The sequence below is a fragment of the Amblyomma mixtum genome, unplaced genomic scaffold (genome assembly GCF_055824585.1).
Source record: "Amblyomma mixtum isolate Tamu unplaced genomic scaffold, ASM5582458v1 scaffold_23, whole genome shotgun sequence".
Classification (NCBI taxonomy): Eukaryota; Metazoa; Arthropoda; class Arachnida; order Ixodida; family Ixodidae; genus Amblyomma; species Amblyomma mixtum.
In genome coordinates, this window is record NW_028317720.1 from 817,817 (window position 1) to 835,333 (window position 17,517).

General features: G+C 45.6%; 1 protein-coding gene across 1 annotated transcript; it reads right to left on the bottom strand.

Annotated features, from left to right (window-relative positions):
- Window positions 1–1,777: 1,777 nt before the first annotated feature.
- LOC149324572 (uncharacterized) lies at window positions 1,778–12,675 on the bottom strand. The gene is made up of 7 exons (XM_089565420.1): window positions 12,605–12,675; window positions 11,562–11,712; window positions 10,602–10,714; window positions 8,567–8,717; window positions 5,969–6,142; window positions 4,215–4,340; window positions 1,778–2,014 (listed from the first exon to the last, which is right to left on the bottom strand). The coding sequence occupies exons 1-7, from the start codon at window positions 12,667–12,669 to the stop codon at window positions 1,778–1,780; spliced, it is 1,017 nt and encodes a 338-aa protein (XP_089421546.1). The 5' UTR covers window positions 12,670–12,675.
- Between the last annotated feature and the right edge of the window lie 4,842 nt (window positions 12,676–17,517).

Genomic DNA, 17,517 nt, shown 5'->3' on the forward strand with positions numbered 1-17,517 from the left:
AACAGAGGTATAGAGGTAGCCTCGTTCGTAGTAGTTCTGACCGCAAACCGCTCATTCACTCTTGCACTGGATGGCTGCCCAAGCACTGAAGACACCACGAATACCTGTTGTATGTAGCGGCGGAAAGCCGCCGTACTGGTTTGCGGGGACAGCACGCGATGATTCCTGCGAACATGGCAGTTTTTGCAACTTGCCTGGGCATCACTTTACCATAAACTGAGTGGCTTCGTGTCCACAAAGCGGGCTTATTCTTTCGTTTCAAAGAAGTAAACAAAATAGTTAGCGTTTTATAAAATTTTATTGGGCGAAAGAACACTATTTCTGAGAAAGGCGTGGTTATTCATAAAGAAATCTGTCCTTTTTCTAAAAAAAAACAAGGAACTTTTAGGATCTCCAACAGTTATTTGCCAGAATTTTCCCACCATCACATCTAAAATATAGAAGCATTATATAAACTGCGACCTGCATTTATGAAGTAAAAGAAACATGTACAGAAGGTTATTTTATCCTGTGCACTAATTTTAAGGGGATACTTGGACAAAGGTTCCTCTGAGCCAAATGTGTTGCCGATAGCGCACCATATCGAAAACCAAGAGTGCTGTTTTGCTGGTAGGGCACAGATGAGACACACAGAGGGTGTGCAGTCCGCAACACTCTAATAGAGGAGTGCACCCAGAAATGCTACGCATTCAGTTCATACTATCACAACTTTTTTAGTGCACCATGGCTGGTCCATTATTAGGGGATCGCGAAGTCTCGTGCGGAGCTCTTTGTAAAGTTTTGGTCCGAAAAGGCCAGCATCGCGGCCTCGGGACAAGACCTTCGTTCACGACGTCTCGTTGAAAATATCGCTGGTCAGACTTTTGCAACAGTCGGCGATTTTGTGGAGCGCCTTCAGGCCGCTGTGCTTGCAGAAATAAAATATTTCGGCTTGAGTAGCAATGTGTTTCGCATACTGATATAAAATTTTGGACGAAAACTGTCTACACCACAGACTACCATCAATTGATTTTTGTAATGGAACACTCCCAAACATCGCATGTGTTGGTAAAAGAATTAAAAAGGAAGGACAGATATATACACCCAGTAATTCTAGACAAAAGAATTTTGTAGCGAAAGCTACATTCCCCACGAACTTGCGATTTCGCTGTGGCGGTGCTCCGAGGAGGCACAGAGACAGACCTTGAGACGTTATCAACCGCCGCAGCTTGCGGACGCAGCACGCTCGCCGCGTCATCTGACATGTCGTCACACCGCTTACCTCGTCGTTGGGCTTGCTTTCGATGCGTATATCCTGGCATAGCTGAGCTAAGCCAGCGCTAATTTCCCAACAGAAAAGAGGTTATGAACCTTTTTGTGAATTATGAGATCGCCGAAAAACAGTAATTACAAACGCAGATCTGTCGTCGAAAGGCTTGTTTTGTTTCTATTAACGCTTTTGCTATCGTTAAAACCATTTCCTATTGGTTTTTACTGCAGTGGTAACAGCCTCGATGCAAGCCACAGGAAAAATTTAATAGAAATATGTTACCAGGTATCCAAAGAATGGACTATTACGTTCAATATTTATTTAACAGTACCTTAGTGCGTTCCAATATTCAACATTTTTGCTCAAGAATGCAGGACATGTCATGTGTGCGTGCTAATTCTATTGAAAGAAGAATTCCGTAATTCTGTTTTTTATTTCCATAGCGGCAATATATCAAAGCTCGCCGCTCTTGTCAGATGTCAGGTTCACGCCGCTGCTGCTTACTGTCTTCTCTCATCGAGTGTCCTTTTAATTAGGAGAAGGCCCCGAATAGCCAGGGGAAGCAGCATGCTTGCATGATGTCTCGTTGAACATCTGGCTGCCCTGACTTTTGTAGTAGTCCACGATTTTTCTCAGCGCCTTCAAGCGGCTGTTTTCTCCAAACTTGTTTATCGCCCGACACTCGTTGGCGTAGTCGTCGTAGTCAACGTCGTAGGCAGCGATGCCGAATGTTACATCCCGTTCAAGGTTCTTCACCTTGCACAGCTGCATTTAGACAACGAGGAAAACAAAAATGTCATTCGCATTTCCGTAAGTGAGATTCCAAAGTGAAATTTTCTTTACGTAGAGAAGACTTCATTTTTGAAAATTGGAATAAGATAGGAAGGAGTAGCGCGCAATGCAGTTGCTCCGTGGGGGCGCGTGATAAAATATCCTATCGAGATTCATATGGAAGAATTTCTCTGTTGAGCTAACAAAATGCGTACTTGGCAGAACATCCTCGGCCAGAACCTTTTCAGAGCCTGTAACGGCTCTCTGGAGGTGATGTAGAGCAGCCGCGTTGACAAATTACACAAAACTGTAAAGTCTATCTCGATGTCCGTAGTGAGTGTAAGCATAGAATGCACCGCTGAATAGGTATACTACATACTAGAACAGGCCTCGATAGTGGCAATCTCACAGTGTCATAGTCAAGAGCGTTTGGCTTTTCAACAAGTCTCTTTCATCGCCCGCCGGAGAGCTTCGTACTATGCAGCGCGATGGTGTCGTTCCTTGCTTGAGGAACCTCCGCCATGAGCGGCTTTCCGTAATTGTAAACAGTGCTGGGCATACAACACCGCTTTTGTTGTTTTACATGCCGCCGCACTCAGCCGCTTTTGCTTTCGTGATGGGCTGTGCACTCAGCGTTTCCCGTTGCTTTCGATATTGACGCGCAACAGAGCCTGTTCGCTCTTCGTCCGCCATAGAAAACTGTTTGGCCACCGAGGCCGCCCTGTAACCTTCTTGGGCGGTTACGAAAACCCGCATAGAAAAGCCGCCATGCATAGAAGATTTCAAGCTTTGACACAACTGACTACACTGGATGGAGACGGTGGCTTATGAACAGTCTTCAGGTGCTTGGGAGCGGCCGCGTTTCGATGGAGGCAGAACGCGAAAGGCGCCCTTGTGGTGTGCGATGTCAGTGCACGTTAAGGATCCCCAGGGGGTCAAAATCACTCCGGAGACCTCCACCTCCACTACGGCACCTCTTTCTCTCTCTCTTCGTTTACTTCCACCTTTCTCCCTTTCCTTACGACGGTTCAGGTGTCCACCGAGATATGTTAGACAGGTACTGCGGCATTTCCTTTCCCCAAAAAACCAATTTGCAAATTTTACCAGACGGACCAATTATCGCGAAAAGCTGAAAATTAGAAACACCGGGCAAGAGGCTGCGCTGATACAAAACTGGTGAAAGCCTCCCGCCGACGACTTAGACCCGGTGGTTGTTGGAATCTTGTTTGCGATTATGCTTTCTTCTAGTGGCTACTATTCTGACGGAAAAAGTTTGAAATTTCGGTTAGAGCGAGCTCATTTATTTTATTCCTAATTCTCGCAAAATAACTTCGAAATTTCCGCCCAAACTCACATATGCATTACACATTTTATTGCATTGATATGGTGTACAGGTTTCCATAATGTGAGGCGAATAAGAAAGCAAAAAAACTAGCCAGCCAAAATAAATTGTAGTATAAAGTAAACGCAGCGTTATTATGTCTCGTCTATTCTAAAAGCCCGAGCCGATGCCGTCGGAGAAATGAATTTACATGTAGTGCAAGACATTCCCGATGATTTCGCTCGGACTTCGTTTCTATTAAGAAAGAAGGGCTCAAGCATTTCCAGCAACATCTGCTTTACACTGGTTATCAACGAAAGAGTATTTACACAATATCTGGCTTGTATCCGCTATTGTATCGGTAACACTGAAGTAGGTATGCAAGAGTTCTGTCTTGAGCATCAAACTGAGATAGTGAATTTTATTCAGTGTTATGAATACAAGATTCTACAAATATTGTGTCATGTATAATTTGAGTAGAACCATGTTAGAGGGAAGCTTTGTAATGCCTCAGCAAACGTCGATACAGTACGGCAAAGAGTGTACAAATTTAGAAAAGCTCTACAACAGGAATTGGCTTCGCCTCCCTGGAAATATTTCGGCTGAATGAGTGAGTGAGGGAGAGAGTCTGAGTTAGGCTACGGGAGAGCAAGCGAGCGCTTCCATCAGGTAGTATTAAGAACGGTGCTACACGAATGATGTTGCAACATGAGTTTCAAGACGGGTTCGAAGTGCAACCTAAAATCTGTACAATTCTCCACATTTCATTGCGGACTGATGATGCAGGCATGCCAAAAACAATCGCCACTGTACACAATGTCTTCGCACAGACGCTAACTGGATCTTAAGGAGGATATGTCGGCAGCTACATACTTTGGCAGCCAGTCCACCTTCGTTGTCGTAGGCGAACACAGACCGGTTTGTGCTTTCGTAAGTGAGCATGGCGTAGTGCTGGGGTTTGTACCTCAGGTTGGACTCGTAATTTCGGTCCTTGCACACCTGGAAGAAAAACATTTGAAGCTTTAAATAAGCAGTGGTAGCGGTGGTACAGCTGCGCAAACTGCGTTTCAACTTGCACCAAACGTTTTTAATTAGTATTCTTAAAAACAAAAGCTTTGCGGGCGAAAGATCACCTTGCCCAAGGGGCCGTGAAGCACAGCTGCCATCATATGCCCTACATCTGCTAGTTGTTAATAGAACGACATTTGCTGCAATGCAGTATTGGTTTTGAGGGAGGAGAGGAGAAAACAACTTTACTGGCACTGAAGGAGCAGTCAAATTAACGTCACAGTTCTTTAAAGTAATTCGGCTTTCCACTTTCCAGAGAGATTGCCGCACACTTAACGCGATGCTTTTTACTGAAGTGTGACGTAGTTTTTGACTTTGTTTATGAAAGCGCTAATGTCTTGAGTGTGGCATCTTTTAGTCATTTTTCTTTTTCATCCGAAAAACTTCTTTCTTTTTGCTGCTCAGTTTTGTTTATATACACTATCTGTGCTAATCGATAGTAGGCTGGAAGCATCGAATGTATATATTGCCACCTCATATTCTCAGTAGGCGCATGAAAGGGACCATTGGGGCGCCTAGCCTGACGGAACCTCCGCCTCCAAGAATTCGACTACACTATTGAGTATAAATGAGGCCTGACGCACGAAGGCGCTGACGCACTCTCTAGCGCACCCGCGGGGTCAGCCGATGAGAGCATGGAAAATTAACATGGTATTCTTGGAGTTGTCAGCGACTTAGACCTAATGACCCAACAGCGAGCTGACCCAGACCTGCGACCTATCATTGATTATCTGGAGGGGCGAGCTTCTGACATACCTCGACAATTTTCTAGGAAACTGTTGGCCATCTGCCTCCAGAACGGCATTTTGTTTAAGGAAAACTCCAGCACTGTTGACCGAGCGCACCTCCTAGTCGAGCAGACCTCCTCGCCGATATTCTTCTTGCTAGTCACGATGAGCCCACCTAAGGCCACTTGGGCTTTGCCCGCACTCTTGCACGCGTGCGCCCGGCTTATTATTGGCCCAAACTTTCTCACGCCGTCCAACGTTACGTCAGAGGCGGCCGCTAGTGCCAACGTCTTGAGGCGCCCCTCTAAAGCTCGCTGGTTTACTCCAACCTTTTGATCCGCCTCGGATGGAGCATGAAAATGACGACATTCAAGTGTTTGGCTACGAGCCACATTCTGCTTGTTAGTCACATGTCGTCCTATCTTACGTGACCATATGCATGCACTATAGGGGACAAAAGTGGTATGCTCCACGCGGCGGGAGCGGGAGCAACGGACAACTGCGGCATTTTTTCGATCTAAAGAACGAATCATTGAAACCAGCCAAGCGGCATGCCTGCTGATAATAAACGTGACGCGTTGGCTGTCTCGATCCCAGATGCCACCTGAAAATGGCGTTGCAACGCAGTTTTCTGTTGCTCCCAGTGCCGCCCCGTGGAGTATATCACTTTTGTCTCCAACAGTACATCTTACCCGCGCAACCCCTGAATCTACAATCGTTCACTCATGCGGAAACTTTAAAAGGACGTACAATCCGCAGGAACGTCGGCTTCTTCTTACGATATCTACACCAGATACTAGAGCTGCAGATCGTGCGGTTGCGCCTACTAACCTCGGCGTAGCTGCCGAACGACGTTGCTGCGGGGTTGAGCTCACACCGGGAAAAGAAATCCAGTGGCTCTCCCGGAGAGGTTGTCGTCCAGCGCCCCTTCATGGTAACGGAAAGCAGCGCATGGGTCGGCACCTGCTGCCTCTCGAGCTCTCGGAGAGCTTGTGGGCCAGCCGTCTGGGTGACAGAAGATGCTCAGCAGATTACATCTCAGGAGTGGTACTAGAACTTGCAGCGTATCGGGCCAGTATATTAAAAAAAAATGGGCGTAGAGCACAGATGGATTCACCGGCATAGTTAGAGGGACGAGAGCATTTTGTTATAAAAAATGACAGCGCTAAATAAACGGATTGGCAACAGACCAAACCGTTTCATGAGACTGAACAAAATTAAATCTGTTGCCTCATATTTTAGGAACTGTTTGGTGTATAGAAAAAACCAGAAATTTCAATATCATTTTGGCATCGGATATTGCATCAAACAATCTGAAGCGAAATCTCGCGTTTGAACCTTGATTATTGGTGTATCTCACAACGGCATCAGTTCTGAGAAAAACTGTACTGATGTATTGCTGCAAGAATTTATTTTTGCTTTCCCTGGTATTTGTCAATATATATTATAGTTTACGCTGTCCGAAGCGCGCCCTTTTTAGTAAAGTGACGCTTCCTTGGAATTGAGCATTAACTGCACGGAGGTTTGGGTTTAGAGATGGCGGAAGATTGTTTTGCTTCTGTTCAATGGGGCGATAACCACGGTCCAATAAAATTGTGGCCAGCAAAACACATGCCTCAGCGCTGTAATACCTTTTGGTGCGGAAACTACAATGAACGCTATACCAATTGCTTCAGCGAGCACTTGAAAAACTCCTAAAAACTGGGTGTTCAAGATAGCAAGAAAATCACATTTTGGCACGTAGTTCTGTTGTCCGCCTTTCGCCACGGCACAGAGGCAATGCTGCTACAGAGTGGTTCAAATCCTGGTAAAGGTAAGATCAAACAAATTCGCGCACACAATTTCGACTCCGCGCTTTGTGGGTCTGCGTTTGTGTGAGCGCTTTGTGGCAATCTTTTTTCGTGCACGCTGCAAAAGCTCAAATTCGTAACAATGTGATGCAAGCTCAATTTTAGCTGCAATTCGTTACGTTTGATTTCCTGTTTGCTCATTTAGTGGCAAGAACAGCAAAAGGGGCTCTGGAAAATTGCTGTATTATTTTAGCGACCCATTCTGAAACACACGTCCTATCGCGTACCGTACCTGTTATGTATATAGGTTGCAAAAGATTTCTGGTGCTCAAGGTCTGCTTTTCTCCACCATATTTTGATATTTCAAAAGCTATGAACTTATCATTGGTCTAAAGTGTGAGCATAATACTCCTCCGTTGTATAATTTATCAGGGTTCTGATATGTCATATTAAAACTCCTCTCTGTAAACTGCGAAGAATTCGGGGCTCGGGGTTATCGTGAATCTCCTATAGATGGCTCTAAAAGCGGATCGTATTTCGTGAGAACTCTTGCCACACCTTGTACCTTCACTTATCCTGAGCTCCTGTATTTATGCTATTTGGGGCGCCGCGCCAAAGCCGGTTCATGTGTCTACCAATATGATGAAGTGACCTTACGTTGCTTTACTGTCAATATGGTACTGTACACACATTTATAATGACAAATATCTGTCTTACCGACAGTTTTTGGCGTGGTCTTGCGCAAGCTCCTATTATGAGAAGATAGCTTATCCTGTGTCTTGCTTATTTTATGAATTTAAGCGAAAGAGAATCTCGCGACCAAACAAGGGTGGTGAGGTACTTAGGTAAATGCTATGCTGTGGTTAGAGTTTCATTTCTGTCATTAGAGTTTTGCAACCATAGAGAAGACACTTCTTTTGCAGCGACAGCAGTGCGAGTGGCACTCGGAAATATTCCCGCGTCGTGTTTGTTGTCAAGAAGTGAACCCTTATCCCTCCAGAACCATCACCAATCTTCCCACCCGCACTCCAATCACCAGAAACGACACATTCGACGAGCCCACCTTCTGGCCTGCCCTAGCAATTATTTTGTATCGCGAGAAAGCATTTGACATGATTTTGAACTGAGAAGGCCATCCCCATTTCATGTTTTTCCGAAATTACCAATGAAAGCGTGTCAACACTACATTTCACATTAAACTTTTGACACTACCGGATGTGATAGAAGTGGCAGCATACTGGCGACGAACATCATGATTTTGATTCTAGTCTACATTCCAACGCATAATTCCATATCGTTAACTTGTAAGAAGCTGCCCATTGCGACAGTCTATTTAACCTCAACGTTTAATGCCCCACGTATTGAGCGGTGCCTCATGATATTCTTCCTGCACGTAGGAGCCCAACCTTTGTGGCAATGTGGCAGCCCCGTTGCAAACACTCTATTGTCGGAACACTACTAGGCAGAGAGCATTTTGATCGGACGTATAGCGATTGCAACAATAAAACAATTAGTGTACACCAATCGTACAAACGGCCCAGAGAGGCTGCTTCGTCTCCTGCCTACTGGGTACGAGCTTACATGTTAATCCTATGCAAAGGAGAATCACGTTTGCCCTCGGTCAGGTGCGCCGACTCACCAGTTCGTAAAGGTAGGTCCCCCGGTGCTGAGATGGCAGGGGCACCTCCGATAAACGCGTGGGAGGCATGACAGCGCAGTTGTCAACAGTGTTGTCGCCAAACGGGTAGTGGCCGTACACAACTATGTAGTTGGGAACAAACTGGAGTCGCCTGCAGATAAAGGCAACTAGTTAGTCCTGCCGCAAATATTGTGTCAAGACATTTCGCATAGACATTTTAGTGTCTCTCTTGAGGGGCTTAAACGTGGTTATGCTGGATATCTGTATCTTTAGAGAATAGCTATATATCTGAATAAAAATGATCTGCAGACAATGCATTACAATCACCCCGCTATTTATCGCGAAGGAGTAGCTTTCTAATATTCACCGCTGCTGAGAATATTGTTATCAAAAATACATCGCAGTAGCCGAAAAAAAATGCCGCTGATTAAGATACTTCCTAATGCGAAGTTTGAGCTCATCGGCTGTTTCAGCTTTTCGATAGACTGAGGCATAGAATTCGAGCAAGACATTTGAGCAAGCGAGAGGAACCGGATGGTGGTGGTGAAAATATTTGTTAGGAAGGGACAGCTGGTATGTTGGGATGAGCCTTAAAGGAACCGATCCTTACAATCGCTAGGTGGAGGTCCCTAGTTAGGGACCCCAATGGCGGTGGCCGCAACGGGATGTTCTCCCGCATAAGAGTTGAGAAATTTCTCTTTGTCTTTTACGTACATTAAAGTCCCCACCCACCCTGCCACCCTTGCAGGTGGCAGTTAATGGTGGATCGCGAAAGTTCGCTCACCTTTGTAAGCGCATCAGCCCACGCCCCTATAAACGCGGCCGCCGCGGTCGGGTTCGCACCCAACCGCGGCAGCCACGTTTCGATGGAGACGAAACGCCAAAGGCGCCCGTGTGCTGTGCGATGTGAGTGCACGTTAAAGATTCCCAGGTGGTCGGAATTATTCCCGATACCTCCACTACGGCACCTCTTTCTCTCTTTCTTCTTTCAGTCCCGCCTTCCTCCCTTCCCTAACGGCGCGGTTCACGTGTCCGCCGATATATGAGAGACAGACACTGCGCCATTTCCTTTCCTCAAGAACCAAAAACAAAACCAACCAATTCATGGCCCGTTCGGATCAAATACAGCATCGCCACACGTTTTTTTACGAGCGAACGCTTCACTTCTCCGGAACGCTAATACAGATTCCGTAAAGTGCTAGCGGTCCGGAAATGGGCGCGAATTCGCAGACGTCGCTATCCTAGCTGGTAAACGCTAACGTAAACACGGTAGCGATACGCTACCTCTCTCTATTAACAACATGGTCAATTTTCCTGTTGTGGTCTTTAGATTTGATTCGAGGTACTGGCAACCATATATATCTTCTGTGTCTCACACCCCGTGAAAGTAATCTCTAACGATCCGTAGTTGCCTTTGAAGCGCTTTTAGCTTAGAGTTTTTGTTTTCTCTTCAACTTTCGGGAAGTGTACTTTGCCGTTTGACTTTCGCTGAATTTGCTATTTTTTCTAGTTGCGCCTCAGCATTTGGTCTCGTTGTTTCTGTGTCCTGGTTGTTCGTTAATTCTTGTGTTAAATCGTTTGTTATTTTGTCGATAATTCGTTAATAATTACGAACTGCTTCTCTTGCTTCGACACCAGGCCTGTGATGTTACGAAAGTACGAATGAACCTTTCGCGCCTAGTTCGTGCTGGTTGCGCTGAAAGCAAACACAGTAGGCCTACGTGAAATGTTCACGGCAGCAGTCTATCACAGGTAGATCTTAAGTACGTCAGTTTCGGGGGCTATCTGCCGTGGAACGTTGCAGGCTTCACCAGGGTGCGGCATCTTTGAGGTATAGTGTATACACAGCTATGAACGCACTAGTGAAGGGCACAGGAAGTGCGCTACAAATATGAGGTGTTGAAAAAAATTCTTTCTAGAGCGCAGCTAACAAATTCTACTACGCGTTCTCCACGCTCCTCCTTTGTACCTCGGGCCTCAGGCTTAAAAGCTACGCCTGGAATAACGTGTTCGCAACATATCGAACTGAGCTCACTTGAACTCTTCGTCCAAAAAGTACATCCACTGCCTGCTGGGAGCTGGCACTGCGAGAACTGTGAGCGGGTGAATGCCTGACGCCGTCTGGGACTGGCCAAGGTGGTCGAGTTCCTGTGAGGGAGAAAATGAGAGAGAAGCCGGCTCCGTCCTTATTAGCAACTCATTTAATTCCACCGTGTGCTTAGAAAGTTTTTTCGAGAACAAGAGTCCTGTTCGACAAAATTGCGTTGATTCTTTTAAACAGCGCAAAAGACAGGGACACAGATAGAAAAGACACACACAGCGGTGCAGAAATCTTGAAAGATTTCTATCTGTGTCCCTATCTTTTGCGCTGTTTTAAAGAATCGTGGTTCACCAACTAGCCTGCACGTCTACCCTTGTAAAATTAGGTTGATCGCAGTAAACTTTCAGCAAGTATCGGGATATAACATAGCCGCATAACATCTTTTAGTTTTAATTACTGCTGTCTAAAAATTCTTGAAAGGTATTCAGCAGAAGACTACTGCTATTCAGCTGATTATTCAGTTCTCGTCATGTGTGACTAATGAAGCTTAGGTATTTTGCCTTCATAGCGATCGATGGATCAACATGAGACCATTTTTCTATCTCGAATTTTCGGTCATCAGGATTGCATCTGCTTCTGGTGCGAGGAAGAGTTCGACAACAGTTTTCAGATTCTAGGGAGCACCTGACTACGCATCGTTGATTATTGATACACCTATGTAGAGAAATGTATATATGTGCACGTACATAAATAGGTATATAAATGATTCGGCCTTTACTTGTCATGCAGAGCACCCGTGACGTGGATTCCAGTGGAAGAGATACCTGCCGGGTGGTGTCGCTCTATGAGCAAGATTAGGTGAGCAACACTGGCGCCAGAGAGGGATCATTGGACAGGATATGGTGATATAATTGTTATCGGACACTCAGATACCCATGCGACACTCAACGGTACCCTGAGGCGGTACATGGCCGTCGTCATTTGAGTTCTCGACGCGTCTGAGGGCGTGTCCAGTATTCCGGTGTGGTAGATGGCGCCCTGCCAGAACACCTCGAGGGGACCCGGATTGGTTCTCCTGAGATCGTTTGCTAGGCGATCCATGTGCCTGCACAGATAAGATGTGGCGAAACGGGAGCACAGGTGGAATAAGAGGGCACAAAAGGGAAAAACGCTTTCTTGGCAACATTACGTGTTGCGTTGATTGTATAGCGGGTACATCCAGTGTCATCGCAATGTAGCCGAAACAGGTGGCATGTAATTATGAATCGCGAAGAAATGCACAGTGCCAGTGATGATTTTGATACCACTGCTTGTCATGAGATCCCTAACTTTACCAGCAAAAAGCCGCCATGTTTTCCGCCAGAACAACGAAGCGCATTCTTGCTTAAGGACAAAATTTCTGGCAACCTTTTTTTGGGCGGCGAAATGTAAAACTGTCCTTATAATCTTCGTGTTTGACGCAGGGTAGACAAAGCATCAAAGCCATTCTTTCTACCACTTACAGACAAGTGTTGAGGAACACTAAGCGCATCATGCTAGGGTGCTTGGCTTATAAGCAAGTGTGAACAAATGTAACGGGTTTGGTTGAGTTCAATTACCTTTTGCTTCTTCTCTGTGGGACAAGCGACCACACAAATGTTTTGGAAAGATAGGCCTACTGGTGAAGCGGATTCAAAGAAAGAACTTGAGCTAAGAAGCTCATTTGTTCAAGTATAGGGGTCTTCTACGACTGCACTTTATTTCTTTTATCTAACAATAGAGGAGGAGGCCCCATGGCTAAAAACCGGGTACTTCCTATGAAGAAATCTCATCACTAAATAAAATGCGGCAACAAGGTTGTCTTAAAACGACACATATGGATAAAAATAACAAAAGTATGTTATGGACTTAATTGCATGAGTATATGTGTTATGAAAAACACTGCTCTTGGAGCACATGTTATGAGAAATCGAGAACCTTCGAGTTTCTTAACACCACAAAAATGTAGGTGAACTCACTGAAACGCAAATGCCGCACCCAGAGTTGTCTGTGTGTATCTTGTTGCAGCCCGCATGAATGTCATGAGGTCTGGTTCGAATGGCCCGCCACCGTAGAGGAGGTTCGTGTTGTTGGCATAGACGGAGTCGTAGAAGGCGACATCGCAGAGGCCGTCGCTGGCCATCACAGCATCTGACGTCGTCCTTCGGCCGTACGTGCAGAACAGCTTCTCCGGCCCTACGTCTGCAGACGGGCGCGTCAAATACTTAGTCGAAGCGCGTGCATCGTGCTAAGGATTGCAGGAAACGCAAGAATGCTAATGATGCTGTTTAATTTTATTAGGCCGAGGGCAGGATGTCCAAAGAGCGCCGTGCCAAACTTGCCTGAAACTATCCGAAAAACATTTCGCCCTTATATATCGGGTTCCTTGAAGAGAACTGTGACTAAAATATACGCGGGTGGAGGGCAGAGAGAAGTAAGGCTCATGGTTTATGGAAGTTTAACGTCCCAAAGCGACTCAGGCCGTGAGGGACGCCGTAGTGAAGGGCTCCGGAAATTCTGTCCTGCTGGGCTTCTTTAACGTGCACTGACATCGCACATTACACGGGCCTCTAGAATTTCGCTTTCAGCCAAATTCGACAGCAGCAGACGGGATCGCACCCGGGTCTTTCGGGTCAGCAGCCGAGTGCCATACCCTCTGAGCCACCTCGGCGGCTCAGAAAGAAGTAAGTGTCGCAGTTAAGGTCTCCAGATTAATCTCGAGGAACTGGGTTTATTTAACCTGAATTTGCATCCCACTCCATACTGGTGCCATTGTAATTCGCGTCCGTAGTAAAGCGGTCGCGAAACCCGGCATTCGATCTGGGCTCCAGTTCTGACTTGTCGAACCACTTTCACAAAGAGCAACCGAGCCGCATCGTTAAGCCAAAGGTTGCAGGCACTATACGCTAGCATAATTGGGCGTTACACTCACTTTTCAAAGGCGTAACATCTGTTGTGTCAGTACCGGCAGTGGCCGCTACGCGGACCTGGACACTTCCGCGGTAGACGACCTGCGGATACTTGCTGTACGCGGTGCTGTCGTCCTCCGTCGTGGTCGAAAGGTCCGCAGAAGCTGCGTGGCCATGCGTACAAGTTCTCACCGAGTGCCTATGCAACGCTCCAAACTGTAGGTGATAAAACTAGCTGTGAAATAAACTGGAAAAATGATATATGAGTAGCGCAATACCAGGACGACGGACAAGAGGGGAGACAACACACACCAACAACACATGCGCTAACTTCCGACTGACGAAGAAAACCAAACCCAACCAAGTTAACGGAACCTGAGCAAAAGTTGGTTTTGGGTTGGGTTTGGTTTTCTTCGTCAGTCGGCAGCTAGCGCCTGTGTTGTTGGTGTGTGTTCTCTCCCCTTTTGTCCGTCGTCCTGGTTTTGCGTTACTCTTATATTATGGATCAATACCGACTTGCCCAAATTTCCACCCTGGTGAAACTGGAAAAGGGTGAATTTATTATCGTCATGATAATCACCATAATAAACCGAATTGCGCCCACTGCAGAAGAAATGCTCGCCTCGTATATAACTTCTACTGGTCCTGCGCTGTGAAGTTGCATTGCACTATACAAGCAAACTTCCTGATGTATAACTCCCCCCCCCCCTTTTCCCCCCTGCGAACAGTGCACCGCCCCTTGCTACGTTTGTAGTCTCTTTTAACCAATCATTTACTTTAAGAGAGCATCGGTTATCTTGAATTCGCATTACATGTCGCGCCCGTGCCTGCTACATCATACAAAAAATATTCCGGGCTGCAATAATCTTGACAAACACTTCGAGTTTGCGCGGCTGCTACGAAGCGCTAGATTGCATTGATTATTATAAATTGCAGAGATGTTTAATATTTTGCAAACACCACTGATTTCTTATTCTCGTCAAAAAAGTTAGTGCAAGGGGATGAAGCACTCTGCAAGTCACATTTTGCAACCCCTAGGAAAAGTGGCTCATTAATGCAAACGTCCTCGCCGCCATCTGACTGCACTTTCAGCTCTCTCTTTCTCTCTGAATTTCAAATGAACATATTTTTATCGATCTAGTCGGCGCTTGGTACTTAGGGTCGACAAATGGTGTTAAATGGCGATGTCCATAAAAGCTGGGTATAGGTGAGATCAGCGTATATCAATTATAAGCAGTTACCTTATGAGAAGGATACAACCTGACAAAGGATCACAGGTGTAATCCACGGTAAGATATCAGTAGCTGTTCGGCGCCTGTTTTTATGAATCCAGGCGATAAATATCAGGGTATATAGGGCGTCTCATCTAATACATTACACAATTTTAAAGTAGACTTTTTGAGTTAGAAGTGTGACTTTCCGGCATATCATTGCCAACGGTGAACTACATAGGAATACAGCTAAGACATGCTTACTAGGAGGCCGGTTAATTAATATTGAATAGACAGCTTTTAACTATTACCGTTATGTTCCTTAATTATTGACAGGCGTGTAGCCCACGGTAAGTAATATCCATATCTCTTTTTAGAATTTTGAAAATGTGGTTACCCTCGGCGCTGTGTGTCAACGAATTTTGGCTACCTCGCGCCAAAATACATGCGCTTTCGAGAAGTTTGGAGGTAAAGAAATCTCTCCAGTGCACGCATCTCGTCCAAATAGCCAAAATCTGTTAGACCAGAGCGCCGAAGGTACACGCGTATTCGAAATTCTAAAACTGATATGGATATTACGTACTGTGGGCTACACGCCTGTGAGTAGTTAAGGAGCCTAACCGTAATAGTTAAAAAGTAAACTATTCAATTATTGTTAACCAGCCTGCTTAGAGTTAGCTCGTCATGGCTGCATTCTGATGTACTACACCGCTGACAATGCTATGCGAAAAAAAAAGCGCTATTGTAACTCAGAAAGCCAATTTTTAAGTCCGGAAACATTGTAAGTTGAGTACTGAATTGAAAGCTGATTCAGGCGAAGGCTGTCCTGGGCAAACTGCGGCGCAGCTGGCGTTGTAGGCATGAGCGGGAAATTATTAGGGCTTTTATGCCTTGCGTTAGAAGACAAGACCTAGTAATACTCCGGCGTGTAATGGTTTGACTGTGGTGTGCCAGCCCTGCTTTCACCAAGTTGCCAATTAAGACGCACGCGGATTGTGGTGCGCCTCTTTGTGCACCTTAATGGCTAAGAAAACAAAGACAGTGTGAAAGATCACTTGATGCGTGTCAGGTGACTCCAATATTGGCGTGCTTTTTTCAATCAGGCAGTATTCGAAAAAGTACGAGGGGATTTCGCTTGTCTAAATACAGTTCTTTAATTGGCTCTTGGTGCGAGTCTGTTCAGACCCTCCAGTGGCTTACCTCCCCACAGAATGAAAGCCGCGGTGGCCGTAGTTGCGGCCAAGAAAGAGAGCAGCGCGCACATCAGCAGCATGGCGGGCTTGTCGCTGCTCTCCCTGCACCAGTGGAATAAAAGTGTGTTAGGAGGGCGCGAAAACCACTTTCTCCGCCTTGGGTGTCTTAACGCGATAGCAGTATATGGCTCATCGGCAATGAAACGTGGCGTCGGCGTTGACCACTAGCAGTGGTTCCGAAAAAAGCACAGATTACGTCACCGCGGAATTGAAGAAAAACGACATTTCTTCGCAAAGTCCGGGGAACGGAGCCCAGGACTTCCAAACTGCGAGGCGAGCACACAATCTTTAGAGCACAAAACCGTGTTACTTATTGGCGAACAAAGGTTATCCAAGAGTTTACTAAACCTTACGGCTTCATACTAATGAGTAGGTAGTGTGATTAGAATGGAAGAGAAAAAAGAAAAATAATAAGGAAATAAAAATTGAAAACAACCAAATGCTTTCAAGTTCATAGCATGTAGGTAATCTTAAGTTCCCTGTGTAATTTACTTTGAAAACTTCCATGTCAGCGCTGAACCATGTTCCTTGGTCAGCGTCTATCAATTACTTTCTCTGAAGCTGAAAAGTATTTAACAACGCCCATTTTTTAATGTGCCGTGTTGCTTTCGAAGTTGTTTTTACTACTGGGCTGCATATATCGTGCATAGTACAGCTTGATTATGGAAGGCCAAATGATCTTGCAATGCAGTCAGAAAATCTTCGCATTGGATCCAAATAACACTGCGACACCCTGCATAGCTCGCACCTATACGCTGTTAATTACATGGTAATAGCATAAGCAAACAAATCGGATATAAATAATTAGGAAGACTTAAAGACAGCCTGTACGTCTTATGTCCCCTATCTTGTTTTCATGTTCTGAAATAGCAACACTTGTGGTAGCGCAAAAGGACAGGAGTGCATCCAATGCGATGGGCATATTCCTTTTACGTATATCTAATCATTCTGCCCATTGGTATTATCCGCGACTCGGCTCCGCTTACAGACGGCCACTGGTGCCAGCTCTCCTTGGTGACGAATCGCACTGGACGCCTTCAACATTTTTTCCTTGCGCAACTGCAGTGCGTGCAACTTCTGACCGCATCTATTGCAGCGTCTATTAATCGAAGCATTGCGTATTCTACTTCTTTGTTGCTATCATCGCTAGGCTGACTGCACAATGCGACAAGTGCCTGGAAATAAATTTGTATGCAATTGATGTTCTCAGAATAAGTTTGGTTTGGTTTATGGGGTTTGACGTCCCAAAGCGACTAAGGCTATGAGAGACGCCGTAGTGGAGGGCTCCGGAAATTTCGACCACCTGGGGTTCTTTAACGTGCACTGACATCGCACAGTACACGGGCCTCTAGAATTTCTCCTCCAAAGAAATGTTGTCAGAATAAAATCAGCAAAGGTTCACACTGACTTCTGTTTTTAACAGCATGATTTATTGAAGGAACAGCTGTTTGGCTTTTATTTTACTTACCCTTTGCTCTTAGGTACTGGAAGGAAAGAAAAATGAAGTAGAACCAGTTGA

Excerpts from the sequence above, each read along its gene's own strand:
- LOC149324572 (XM_089565420.1), bottom strand. The coding sequence starts at position 12,669 with ATGACATTCATGCGGGCTGCAACAAGATACACACAGACAACTCTGGGT. Across the intron at positions 11,713-12,604 it reads GGTGCGGCATTTGCGTTTCA|GCACATGGATCGCCTAGCAA; the intron begins GTGAGTTCACCT and ends TTATCTGTGCAG. Across the intron at positions 6,143-8,566 it reads GGACCTACCTTTACGAACTG|ACGGCTGGCCCACAAGCTCT; the intron begins GTGAGTCGGCGC and ends TCTGTCACCCAG.